We start from the raw sequence: 12,704 nt of genomic DNA on the forward strand, positions 1-12,704 counted from the left end.
GCTGAGGCTGCGGGGGCTACAGGTTGAGGGTCACGTGCAGAACAGAGGCTCTGTCCTGAACCTGCACTATAGAAAGGTCAGTGGGATGCAGGAGCGTCGGGGCGGGGCCCATGTTCCAGTGTCCCCACGCCTCCGGCAGGGGACGCCCGGGCTGGGGGCGGGGAGTCCGACCGCGCCTGGCACTGTCCGGACAAAGCCTGCGCGCGCCCCGCCCCGCCATTGGTCGCGCCGCCCCGCGCCGCCGCCCCATCCCGCCCCTCGCCGCCGGTCCGGCGCGCTACAGCCAATAGGAGCCGCCGCCGTCGACTTCGTCACGGCCCGTGCCGCCAATCGTGGCGGCGCTTGGCGGCTCGTGGCTCTTTCGCGGCAAAAAGGATTTGGCGCGTAAAAGTGGCCGGGACTTTGCAGGCAGCGGCGGCCGGGGGCGGAGCGGGATCGAGCCCTTGCCGGGGCCTGCCGCTATGGGCCCGCGCCGCCGCCGCCGCCTGTCACCCGGGCCGCGCGGGCCGTGAGCGCCATGGCCTTGGCCGGGGCCCCTGCGGGCGGCCCATGCGCGCCGGCGCTGGAGGCCCTCCTCGGGGCCGGCGCGCTGCGGCTGCTCGACTCCTCGCAGATCGTCATCATCTCCGCCGCACAGGACGCCAGCGCCCCGCCGGCCCCAGCTGGCCCTGCGGCGGCCGCCGCCGGCCCGTGCGACCCCGACCTGCTGCTCTTCGCCACTCCGCAGGCGCCCCGGCCCACACCCAGCGCGCCGCGCCCCGCGCTCGGCCGCCCGCCGGTACGGACCCCGGGGACGCCGCGCCGACAGCGCTGCCTGTACCCCCTGAGCAGACCCGGGCGGGTGCTGTGTTTGGCCTGGAGGCGGCAGGGGGCGGGGGAGGGGTGGACTGAGGCGCCCAGGCTGGGCGGTGCAGAGCCTGGGTTGTGCCTCCAGACTCCGCCCTGGGGTGCGGGGTGACCTCGGGCCGGTCCCTGTTTGCTCCTCTCCTCTGGGCCTCAGCTTCCTCACTGGAGCCTCCCCAGCGTCGGACTCAATGATAATAATGGCCCACGTGTATTCAACTGGCGTTTATTGCACGCCAGGCCTTTGGCCGACTTCAAGCCAGCTAAAACTCACAACCCCGCTGTGAGCCGTGTTGTCACTGTGCCCATCTGACGGAGGAGGACTGAGGCCCAGAGAGGGAAAGTGACTTGCTCCTGGTCACACGGCTGCAGGTGGCAGGGCTGGGATTTGAACTGCGGCCTGCTGGCTTCAGATCAGAATTTGCATCTCGGTAGTGAGCACAGCTGCTACGGGAAGTGAAGGCGGGGCGGAGGAAGGTCCTGGGGCTTAACCGTTGGTGAGCCACTGAGGAGACCCTCCTTCCTGCCTCGATGCCGACTGCCAGGTGCCGGACAGGCCGGCCAGGCCTCTGGGGACAGCCCTCCTGGCTGGGAGGCCTTCTCTGCAGGGGCGGGGCAGCTGGACCAGCTGCTGATCTCCTCCCTCTGCCTGTCCTTCCATCTGCCACCCTCCACCCTCCCAGGCCCTGGTTGCCATGGAACCTCATTAATCAGGCAGGCAGACCCCTGAGCCTCTGTGGAAGGACTAGGTGGGCTGGGCCTCTGGGAGCTGGAGAGGAGGCCCCCAGTGCCAGGAGAGAAAATGTCCCAGGGAGATCCTTCAATAAAGCCGTCCCTGAGTGCTGAGCTCAAGACCAGTTCAGACTGGGGGTGCCCAGAGAGGTGGCTGAATTACAGTGGGAGAAGGGATTGGAGGCGTAGAAGTCTGGAGCTGGGACCTGTGGGCTGCAGGACAGGGTGTGGAGACCAGTTTGACTGGTGCAGCCTATGGGTGAAGGTGGGGCTCTCATGTGCAGGTGGGGGCTGGCCAAGCAGGATGGGGTCTCAGCAGGGAGCTTGGAGCAAGTGGGAGGGGTGAGGCAGGGCTTAGGACAAGGAGGTAGAAGCTGCCTAACTGCTGATGGGGGTGTGGGTAGCAGCTGGTCCCTGAGGCATCTAAAGGGGCTCCCCCAACCCCCTTGGCCTCATGCCCAGTGCTGCCTTCCGGAATCACCACGATGCTAATAATAATAACAATAGCAGCCACCATTGTTTAGAGGATGTCTTATGTGCCAGGCTCTGCCAAGGGCTTTACCTAATTAACTCATTTAACCCCATCAGCAGCAATCCCTTTTTACAGATTGGGAAGCTGAGGCCTAGAAATACTGGAATCTTCCCATGTCATTCTCATATTGAGTGGGGAGTGGAGTCTGCATTTCCTGTGAGGTTGACCTCTGGGATGCATTGCTTTCTAGGGATGCTGATAGAGGCTGAAGAAAGGGTAGGAAGGGCTTTTGGGGGCCCTTCCTCTTAATGAGTGGGTGGGAGGGGCTATACCAGGGGTGGGCCAAGTGGCTTGTCTCCTGTACTCCAGGGGCTTGTCCCTGTGGGTAGTGCTTGGGACCTGGGCAAGCATCCTCCATTCAACTGTGTGACAAGCATATAGCAGGCTTGGGTCTGTGGAAATCTGACAGAACCTGAGGGTCTTGTCCTAAAGGAACTGAACAGGATTATGGGTTCTAGGATTGAAAGGAGAGACGGGGCAAAGAAAAATGCCCTCCGCCCCACCTGTCAGGGGCAGGTTCATTGGCCCGGGCATTCCATTCATTCAACAGTTGTTGAGCTAGTGAATGCCCAGGAGGCACTAGGCTCAGAGACAAGGGACCCTGCCCTCAGAGTCCTTCAGGGCCAGGAGGTGTTTTCTGTATTGAAGGGGCAGGAGACTGGCCATTCTGGAGCTGAAGTCCAGAAGATCCACAGGTTCGGCTTTTGGCCTCCCTGCACTGGCGTTTGTCTGGCACAGTCCTTGAAATAAGCTACACGCTTAGCTTCTGTACCAGCAGGCATTCGTTGAACACCTGTGTACAAGGCTCTGTGCAGTTCAGCCATTGCTCTTGGTCCTGCCTGTCCACTTCCACAAACTCAAATATTTTAAACATAAGGCCGGGCGCGGTGGCTCACGCCTGTAATCCCAGCACTTTGGGAGGCCGAGGCGGGTGGATCACGAGGTCAAGAGATCGAGACCATCCTGGTCAACATGGTGAAACCCCGTCTCTACTAAAAATACAAAACATTAGCTGGACATGGTGGCGCGTGCCTGTAATCCCAGCTACTCAGGAGGCTGAGGCAGGAGAATTGCCTGAACCCAGGAGGCGGAGGTTGTGGTGAGCCGAGATCGCGCCATTGCACTCCAGCCTGGGTAACAAGAGCGAAACTCCGTCTCAAAAAATAAATAAATAAATAAATAAACATAATACATATTTACTGTAGAAAACTTAACTGTTCTTTTTTTTTGGAGACAGAGTCTCATTCTGTTACGCAGGCTGGAGTACAATGGTGTGATCGGGGCTCACTGCAACTTCCACCTCTGGGGTTCAAGATATTCTGTGCCTTAGCCTCCCAAGTAGGTGGGATTGCAGGCAGGTATCACCATGCCCAGCTAATTTTTGTATTTTTAGTAAAGACAGGGTCTTGCTTGCTATGTTGCCTAGGCTGGTCTTGAACTCTTGAGCTCAGGCAATCTGACTGTCTCAGCCCCTCAGAGTGCTGGGATTACAGGTGTGTGCCATCACGCCCAACTGAAAACTTAACTTTTTTTTTGAAGCAGAGTCTTGCTCTGTCGCCCAGGCTGGAGTGCAGTGGCATGATCTCCGCTCACGGCAACCTCCACCTCCCAGGTTCAAGTGATTCTCCTGTCTCAGCCTCCCCAGTAGCTGGGATTACAAGTGCATGCCACCATGCGGCTAATTTTTGTATTTTGGGTAGAGACGAGGTTTCACCATGTTGCCAGGCTGGTCTTGAACTCCTGAACTCAAGTGATTGGCCGGCCTTGGCCTCCCAAAGTGTTGGGGTTTCAGGTGTGCGCCACTGCACCAGGCCTAAAATTTAGCTCTTAAGAAACTAGAAAGTTGATGGCAGGATCCCAGCCCTATTCATTTTTTTTTTTCCTCCTAAGGCTATTTTTGTTTGTGGTGGTTGTGACAGTTTTTGTTTTTTAAAGTTTTAAAAATTGTAGTTTTTCCTGTGTCATTCACACTGTTCAGATATGGCACCAGTCTCCCACGGTCTTCCCAGAGGCTGACCCAAAATGTATTCTATAATCATAGAAACTGAATCAGAAAAGTTTCATGAGCTTTTTAATCCAAAAGGGATCATATAAATATATTGCCCTGTAACACTGTTTTGCTTGTCTGTATGTGTAATGGGATTCTTGTCAACCTGCCTCGGTCCTTGACAGCTGCCTGGTGTTCTAGGGGCTAAACAACCCGCAGTTTTCATGACCCTCTTCGTGGTTGCATATCTGAGTCATCCAGATTTTTTCACCAGTGAATGTCTTCATCCCCCTGTGCCAGTGTTTATCTAGGGAGAAGTGGCAGAAATGGCACTTCAGCCTTTGTTTTGGGGCGTGGCACTGACCTGCCTTCAGGGGTGGACAAGGACAGGGATCCCAGGGAGAAGGCAAGGAGCAGATGGCAGGAGCTTGTTAGGGTCCGGGCCCCAGGGAGGTCCATGGAGAGGGGGTACATTCTGGCTGGGCTCTGGGGAGGGGGGCCCATGGTAGGTATGAGTGTGGGCTCTGTACCAGCCTGCTAGAGTGCAAGTCCTGACTCCACCTTTCACTGTGTGGCCTCTCTGAGGTGGAGGCCATCATAGCACCTGCCAAAAGGTGGCTGGAGGGTTCCAAGGGAAGCAGTTGAGTCCGCAGTGCCCAGAGCACAGTCACTCTTCTTTCCCCTTGGCGCCTTCGAAAGTCAGTGAATGTGCACAAGAGGGAGTGGTTCATCAGCATGGGAGGGTTTCATTCAGTAAACATTTGTTAATGCCAGGCTCCATGGCAGATGCTGTGGATGCAGTGATTGTTTAGACCCATTACCTGCCTCTGAGGGTGAGACAGATACATCTGCAGAAATGTGTAGGGAGAGACAGAATGTGACAAAAGGTCGGGTTTGAGGCAGTTCAGAGGGAGAAGAGGTGACATCATCTAGGTGATGGGGAAGGTTTCTGCCCACAGAGGTGGAGGCAGCAGGTGTGAAATGGGGAGGGTTGGAGGGATACAAGGGTAGTATAGATGTCTGGAAAAACATGACTCAAGTTCCCATGGAGAAGCAGTGGCAGATGAGAGTCTGAAGGCCATGGGGAGCTGGAGGAAGGCCTTAAGCAGGGGCGGCAACATAAGATTTGGAGGAGGCAGGGAGACCAGCGTGGAGACTGCTCAACAGCCCACAGGGGAGGCGGCAGTCGCCCTGGTGATGAGATGTTCTTGGCAGCTGCACGTTAAGAGGGCGACAGGTGGGGCTGGAATATGACTCTAGCTCAGGAAACTTGTGGATGGTGGAGGGGAAGGTCAGTCTGGTTTTGGTCTGGGTGCTTCTGAGCAGTCTGTGGGACCTCCAGGACAGTCTTGATGCTGCAGTGTCTGAACTAAGCCAGAGTGCTTAGAGCTTGGGTTCTTCCTCAAACCATCTTGGGTACAAATCCTGACTCTACCACTTCCCGGGCCTCCCTGGGCTTTAGTTGCCTTATCTGGAAAAGGGCCATTATTATACTGCCAGTCCATTGAATGGAATGAACTAATGTATGCAAGGAACCTGATGAGTACCAGCTGCTACCATGTGTATAAATTAGTCAAAAACCAGAGGGAAGGTGACTTGCCCAAGGGACTTATGTAGTCAGTGGCTTAGCTGGGCACAGTGGCTCATGCCTATAGTCGTAGCATTGACTATGGTGAAGGCTGAGGTGGGAGAATTTTCGAGCCCAGGAGTTTGAGGCCAGTCTGGGCAACGTAGGAAGACCCTATCTCTACAAAAAATACAAACATTAGCTGGTCATGGCAGCGTGCACCTGTGGTCCCAGCTACTTGGAAGGCTGAGGTGGGAGGATTGCTTGAGCTCGGGATGTTTGGCTGCAGTGGGTCATGATCGCACCACTGCACTCCAGCATAGGCAACAAACTGAGACCCTGTCTAAAAAAAAAAAGTAGTGGCATAAAACAAAAAACCTTTATTATATAGTTTTTGTGGGTCAGGAATTATGGGAAGACTTAGCTAGATGCTCTGGCTTGGGGTCTCTTTGGAGATTCAGTCAGTGTTTGGGTCCTGGCTGCTAACAGAAGGCGTGACTCAGTGTTGCTGTTGGGAGGAGCCACAGTTTCTTGCCCATCATTAGGGCTACTTGAGTGTCCATATGACATGGCAGAGTGAGTGACCCAATACAGAGCAAGGAGGAAGCCCCAGTTCCTCTGACTCAGTCTCAAAAGTGACATGCCATCTCTGGCTCATAAGGGAAGAATTATTAGGCTTCATCTGTTGAAGGAGAAGGATCAAAAAGTTTGCAAATGTGTTTTAAATCCACCATGAGACCCCAGAGAAGTAGTGATGGAGCTGGGACTTGAGCTCAGGTCTTCTGCCTTCTGCGGTTGAGTGTCCTGTGTGGAAGGACTGTGACTCTCAGGCTATGTCCCCTCTGATCTCCCTCAGTCACACAGTCAGGCATCCTGCTAGAGAAATTGAGGTAGGGGTAACCCAGAGGCGCCCAGCCCTGAGCCAGGTCTCTTCTGGCGTCACTCCTGGTTACTGGGCATCCTCCCATTGTTTTCACTACAGGTGAAGCGGAGGCTGGACCTGGAAACTGACCATCAGTACCTGGCTGAAAGCAGTGGGCCAGCTCGGGGCAGAGGCCGCCATCAAGGAAAAGGTACCCATGGAGCTTGGGCTGGGCAGGCCCCCTGTGACCAGGCCCAGATTGGGGGTGTGAACAAACAAACTGCTTTCAGGCTAACGTCTGGCTCGTTGGGCTTGAGCCAGGCCTCTGGGGACCCTGATGGGCAGCTGGAGTGGCTGCCTGGCTTGGTTTACCCCAGCCCTGAGGGGTGAGGAGTTCCCCAGTCAGAATAAGAATGCTGTGGTTGGTCTCGCCAAGGGGTCTGGCTGTCCTCCAGTCCCCATCATCCTGCTGCCCTGCACTGCCACAGAGGCAGGCTTGGCTGGAGGTGGGGTGGATGCTGGAAGGCCCTGTCTTGCTTGACCACACCCTCACAGGTGTGAAATCCCCCGGGGAGAAGTCACGCTATGAGACCTCACTGAATCTGACCACCAAGCGCTTCCTGGAGCTGCTGAGCCGCTCTGCTGACGGTGTTGTTGACCTGAACTGGGCTGCCGAGGTGCTCAAAGTGCAGAAGCGGCGCATCTATGACATCACCAATGTCCTCGAGGGCATCCAGCTCATTGCCAAGAAGTCCAAGAACCACATCCAGTGGCTGTAGGTACCGGCCACACAGGAGGGCAGGCACATCTGCCCATGTCAGCCTGGAGGAGCTGTAGCAGTACCCACTGTGGGCTGCCTGCGTCCACATGTTACAGATGGGGAAACGGTCTCAGGGAGGAGAGGTAGCTTCCCTGAGATGATAGATGCTAAAAAGCACACAAATCTTACATATCCAGCTCAGTTACAGCTTTATTTATTTATTTATTTAATTTTTTAAGATGGAGTTTCACTCTGCCACCCAGGCTAGAGTGCAGTGGCGTCATCTCAGCTCACTGCAACCACCACCTCCCAGGTTCAAGCGATTCTCCTGCCTCAGCCTCCCAAGTAGCTGGAGTTATAGGCGCCTACCACTACTCCTGGCTAATTTTTGAATTTTTAGTAGAGACAGGGTTTCACCATGTTGGCCAGGCTGGTCTCGAACTCCTGATCTCAGATAATCTGCCTGCCTCGGCCTCCCAAAGTCCTGGGATTACAGGTGTGAGCCACTGTGCTTGGCACAGCTTTACATATTTATTCATCTCGGTTACTGCCATTCAGGTCAAGACAGAAGCATTTGCAACACCCCAGAAGGTTCTCTTGTGCCCCTTTCCAGTCACTGCCAACCCCTCACACCACCAGGTGGCCACTCTTGTGTCTCATGCCCTCGGTGAGATTTGTCCGGCACAGATGTTTTCTTTTTGTACTTGTTTTGTTTTCCCCTTCTCGCCTTCGCCCCAGTCATCCTGCTACCCTCTCTTTGATACACCTGCCTTTTCATTTTTTGGTAGATTTTTCCATTCTACATCTTTTGTTTTTTGTGGGGGATGGGGAGCAGTTTGAGACAGGGTGTTGCTCTGTCACCCAGGCTGGAGTCTGGAGGCACAAATACAGCTCACTGCAGCCTCAACCTCCTGGGCTCAAGCCTTGTACCTGTAGCTAGGACTACAAGTACATGCCACCATGCCTGGCTAATTTCTTTAATTTTATGTAGAGGTGGGGTCTCACAGTATTGCCCAGGCTGGTTTAAACTCCTGAGGCTCAAGCAGTCCATCCTCTGACCTCAGCTTCCCAAAGTGCTGGGATTATAGGTGTGAGCCACCAAGCCCAGCCCCCTTTTTTTTTTTTTTTTTTTTTTTTTAATTTGACAGCATGTCTTGGAAATGCTTGTATGTATGTGTCTAAAGCATGCTTATCCTTTTATACAACTCTAATGTTCCGTGGCATGTCGGTGCCGTCATTTATTTATCCTGCCCTGGTTGAGGGACATGTAGGTGTTTATAAATATTCAGGCCAGACTTCAAGCCCATGACACACTGATGTGGATCCCAGCTGAGAAGCCAGACCCAGAGAGAAGCAAGGGCTTGCCTGGGCCACGCAGAACAGAGGCAGCAGCATACTGGGTCCTGAGGGCCAGAGGGGCCAGACGATGCTAAACCCTACCCTCCCTGGTGCCTCCCCACAGGGGCAGCCACACCACAGTGGGTGTCGGTGGGCGGCTTGAGGGGCTGACCCAGGACCTCCGGCAGCTGCAGGAGAGCGAGCAGCAGCTGGACCACCTGATGAATATCTGTACTACGCAGCTGCGCCTGCTCTCCGAGGACACTGACAGCCAGCGATATCCTTGGACTGGCCAGAGGGTGTGGAAGGCAGGCTTAGCAGGCAGGGGTCCCACCCAAGTGGGACTACAGAGGCTACCCTGGGCCCTGGATTCAGGAGAGGACGCTGGTTTCATTTGCAAGTCCTGGCTCAGCATTTTCTCACTGTATGACACTGGATAAATTGCTTAACCTCTCCGGGCCTCAGTTTTATCTATAAAAGGAGGATAATAGGCCGGGCGCGGTGGCTCACGCCTGTAATCCCAGCACTGTGGGAGGCCGAGGCGGGTGGATCACGAGGTCAAGAGATCGAGACCATCCTGGTCAACATGGTGAAACCCCATCTCTACTAAAAATACAAAAAATCAGCTGGGCATGGTGGCGCATGCCTGTAATCCCAGCTACTCAGGAGGCTGGGGCAGGAGAATTGCCTGAACCCAGGAGGCGGAGGTTGCGGTGAGCCGAGATCGCGCCATTGCACTCCAGCCTGGGCAACAAGAGCGAAACTCCGTCTCAAAAAAAAAAAAAAAAAAAAAAAAAAAGGAGGATAATAATGTCCAATTCTGAAATTGTACAGATTAAAGCAGAAAAGTGGCTAGGTGTGGTGGCTCATGCCTGTAATCCTAGTGTTTCAGGAGGCTGAGGTGGGAGGATCACTTGAGCCCAGGAGTTGGAGGCTGCAGTGAGCTCTGGTTGAGCTACAGCACTCCAGCCTGGGTGACATAGTGAGACCCTGCTTCTAAAAACTAAATAATAAATTCCCAGCACCAGGCCTGGAGTTGTGTTGAGCATTTTACATGGAATTGTTCCTGGTAGCCATCATCATTACTTTGGGATTCAGTGGGTAGAATAGTTCCATTGTACAGATGTGGAACTTGAAACTTGGGAATGAGGTGGGTTTTGAGCGGATGGGAGTTGAGAGGACAGGAGTGACTAGGCAGGTGTGAGCCCTGCCTTGTGAAGGTCCTTTGTGAGTTGCTGGAGTGAGTGACCCCCAGAAGTCAAAGTTCCTGTGGTCCTTGACTCTGCCAACCCTGGCCTATGTGACGTGTCAGGATCTTCGTAGCATTGCAGACCCTGCAGAGCAGATGGTTATGGTGATCAAGGCTCCTCCCGAGACCCAGCTCCAAGCCGTGGACTCTTCGGAGGTGAGATCTGGAAATTCTAGGCCCGGCTGGGCTGGGCTGGGCTGGGCTGGGCTGGGCTGGGGGTCACCTAGGCCTCAGTTTACCCTGCCTGCTGCTTCCACCCAGACATTTCAGATCTCTCTTAAGAGCAAACAAGGCCCCATCGATGTTTTCCTGTGCCCTGAGGAGACTGTGGGTGGGATCAGCCCTGGGAAGACCCTGTCCCCGTCCCAGGAGGCTACTTCTGTGGAGGAGAACAGGGCCACTGACTCTGCCACCATAGTGCCGCCACCATCATCATCTCCCTCCTCATCCTTCGCCACAGATCCCAGCCAGTCTCTACTTGGCCTGGAGCAAGGTGGGTGATGGGTAGGTGGGTGGGGTGGGGCAGGGCCACTCTTCTGGGGGGCGGGCAGGCACGACAACCCCTGTCTTCCTCCCTGCTGGGGCATCCCCGGCCTGTGATACTCCCCATCTCCCCAGAACCGCTGTTGTCCCGGATGGGCAGCCTGCGGGCTCCCATGGACGAGGACCGCCTGTCCCCGCTGGTGGCAGCCGACTCGCTCCTGGAGCATGTGCGGGAGGACTTCTCCGGCCTCCTCCCTGAGGAGTTCATCAGCCTTTCCCCACCCCATGAGGGCCTCGACTACCACTTCGGCCTCGAGGAGGGCGAGGGCATCAGAGACCTCTTCGACTGTGACTTTGGGGACTTCACCCCCCTCGATTTCTGATGGGGCTTGGAGGGACCAGGGTTTCCAGAGATGCTCACTGTGTCTCTGCAGCCCTGGAGCCCCCTGTCCCTAACCATCCTCCCAGCCTGATTGGAAACATTTAATTTATACCCCTCTCTCCTGTCTCCAGTAGCTTCTAGCTCTGGGGTCTGGCTACCGCTAGGAGGCTGAGCAAGCCAGGAAGGGAAGGAGTCTGTTTGTGGTGTGTATGTGCATGCAGCCTACACCCACACGTGTGTACCTGGGGTGAATGTGATGTGTGAGCATGTGTGTGTGCATGTACCGGGGAATGAAGGTGAATATACACCTCTGTGTGTGCACTGCAGACACGCCCCAGTGTGTCCACATGTGTGTGCATGAGTCCATGTGTGCGCGTGGGGGGCTCTAACTGCACTTTCGGCCCTTTTGCTCTGGGGGTCCCACAAGGCCCAGCCTAGTGCCTGCTCCCAGAATCCGGTGCTCTGACCAGGCCAGGTGGGGAAGCTTTGGCTGGCTGGGCTTGTAGGACGGTGAGAGCACTTCTGTCTTAAAGGTTTTTTCTGATTGAAGCTTTAATGGAGCGTTATTTATTTATCGAGGCCTCTTTGGCGAGCCTGGGGAATCAGCAAAGGGGAGGAGGGGTGTGGGGTTGATACCCCGGCTCTCTCTACCCTTGAGCAAGGGCAGGGGTCCCTGAGCTGTTCTGCCCCACACTGAAGGAGCTGAGGCCTGGGTGATTTATTTATTGGGAAAGTGAGGGAGGGAGGGAGACTGACTGACAGCCATGGGTGGATGGATGGTGGGGTGGGCCCTCTCCAGGGGGCCAGTTCAGGGCCCCAGCTGCCCCCCAGGATGGATTTGAGACGGGAGAGGTGAGTGGGGGACCTTCACTGATGTAGTGGGCAGGAGGGGTGGTGACGGCCTCCCCCAGCCCAGACTTGTGGTCCCTCCTGTGGTGTCTGAAGCGCCTGCCTCCCCACTGCTCTGCCCCACCCTCCAATCTGCACTTTGATTTGCTTCCTAACAGCTGTTCCCTCCTGCTTTGGTTTTAATAAATATTTTGATGACGTTTGGGCTGGGTTTTGGGACTCTGTTGGGAACAGTTCGGGGCAGGAAAGGCCAAGGTTGCTGAGGAAATGCCCATTCTCCACTTCCCTTCTCCCAGATTTGATTTGAGCCTTATAATTCTAAGAAAGGTCAGCTTCATCGCTATTTTGGTCCTAACTCAAAAGCCGATCCAGTAAAGGTTTTTGTTATAGAAAGCCAAGAATGCTACTCAGTGCTGCCAGAAGTGCAGAGTAATGAGTGACCTCTCCTCCCCAGCCCCAGAGGCCACTGTGCTGTTTGCGGTCTTCCTTCTAGACGTTTCTGGGCATTAGTAAACATGCAACAAATACCATGGACTGGTTTTGTGTCAGGTATTTAACATTTCTGGGGACATAGGTGTTACCTCCCTTCATGGTGCTCTCAGGGTCCAAAGGAGATTTGCACAAATGAGAAAATCAGGAAAGGCTTCCTGGAAAGGGTGGTGCTTGACCTGAGCGTTGTACAATAAGTAGGAGTTAACCAGAGTAAGAAAACACCAAGCACACCCAGCAGAGAACACGATGGGCAAAGGCCCTGAGCAGGAGGGAGCGGGACAAGACGGAGAGAAAGCAGAGTGGCTGCGGTCCTGAGGTGAGGGTCAGAGTGGCGCTGGAGCTAGGCGTTCAATCTTGAGCTTTACTCAGGGACCAAGGAGTCACTAGTGACACCTCCTCTCGCACCTTTAAAGCTCCCCCTGGCTGCTGTGTGGAGAACGAGTTGAAGGGAGGGCCAGAGTCGCCGAGGAGAGGGGAAAGGACCGCGCGGAGTGCCAGGGGGGGCCGGCGTTGGGATGCCTGGGAGTTGGCCACACGGATCTGTGGGCTTCCTCTGAGCCAACCTCCGTTGTAAACACTTGACATTGAATGAGTCCCAACAATCCCATAGGGTGACTGCCAGTACCAT

The 12,704-nt window shown here is 55.1% G+C and overlaps 1 protein-coding gene across 1 annotated transcript; it reads left to right on the plus strand.

The window, feature by feature from the left end:
* The first annotated feature begins 382 nt into the window (after window positions 1-382).
* E2F1 (E2F transcription factor 1) lies at window positions 383-11,789 on the plus strand. The gene is made up of 7 exons (XM_032295230.1): window positions 383-778; window positions 6,644-6,734; window positions 7,079-7,298; window positions 8,746-8,898; window positions 9,912-10,026; window positions 10,132-10,363; window positions 10,489-11,789. Exons 1-7 carry the CDS (start codon window positions 518-520, stop codon window positions 10,734-10,736), a joined length of 1,320 nt encoding a protein of 439 aa, XP_032151121.1. The 5' UTR covers window positions 383-517; the 3' UTR covers window positions 10,737-11,789.
* Window positions 11,790-12,704: the final 915 nt, after the last annotated feature.

Source organism: Sapajus apella, unplaced genomic scaffold (genome assembly GCF_009761245.1).
Source record: "Sapajus apella isolate SASKATOON/1434 unplaced genomic scaffold, GSC_monkey_1.0 scaffold33, whole genome shotgun sequence".
NCBI classification, from domain to species: Eukaryota; Metazoa; Chordata; class Mammalia; order Primates; family Cebidae; genus Sapajus; species Sapajus apella.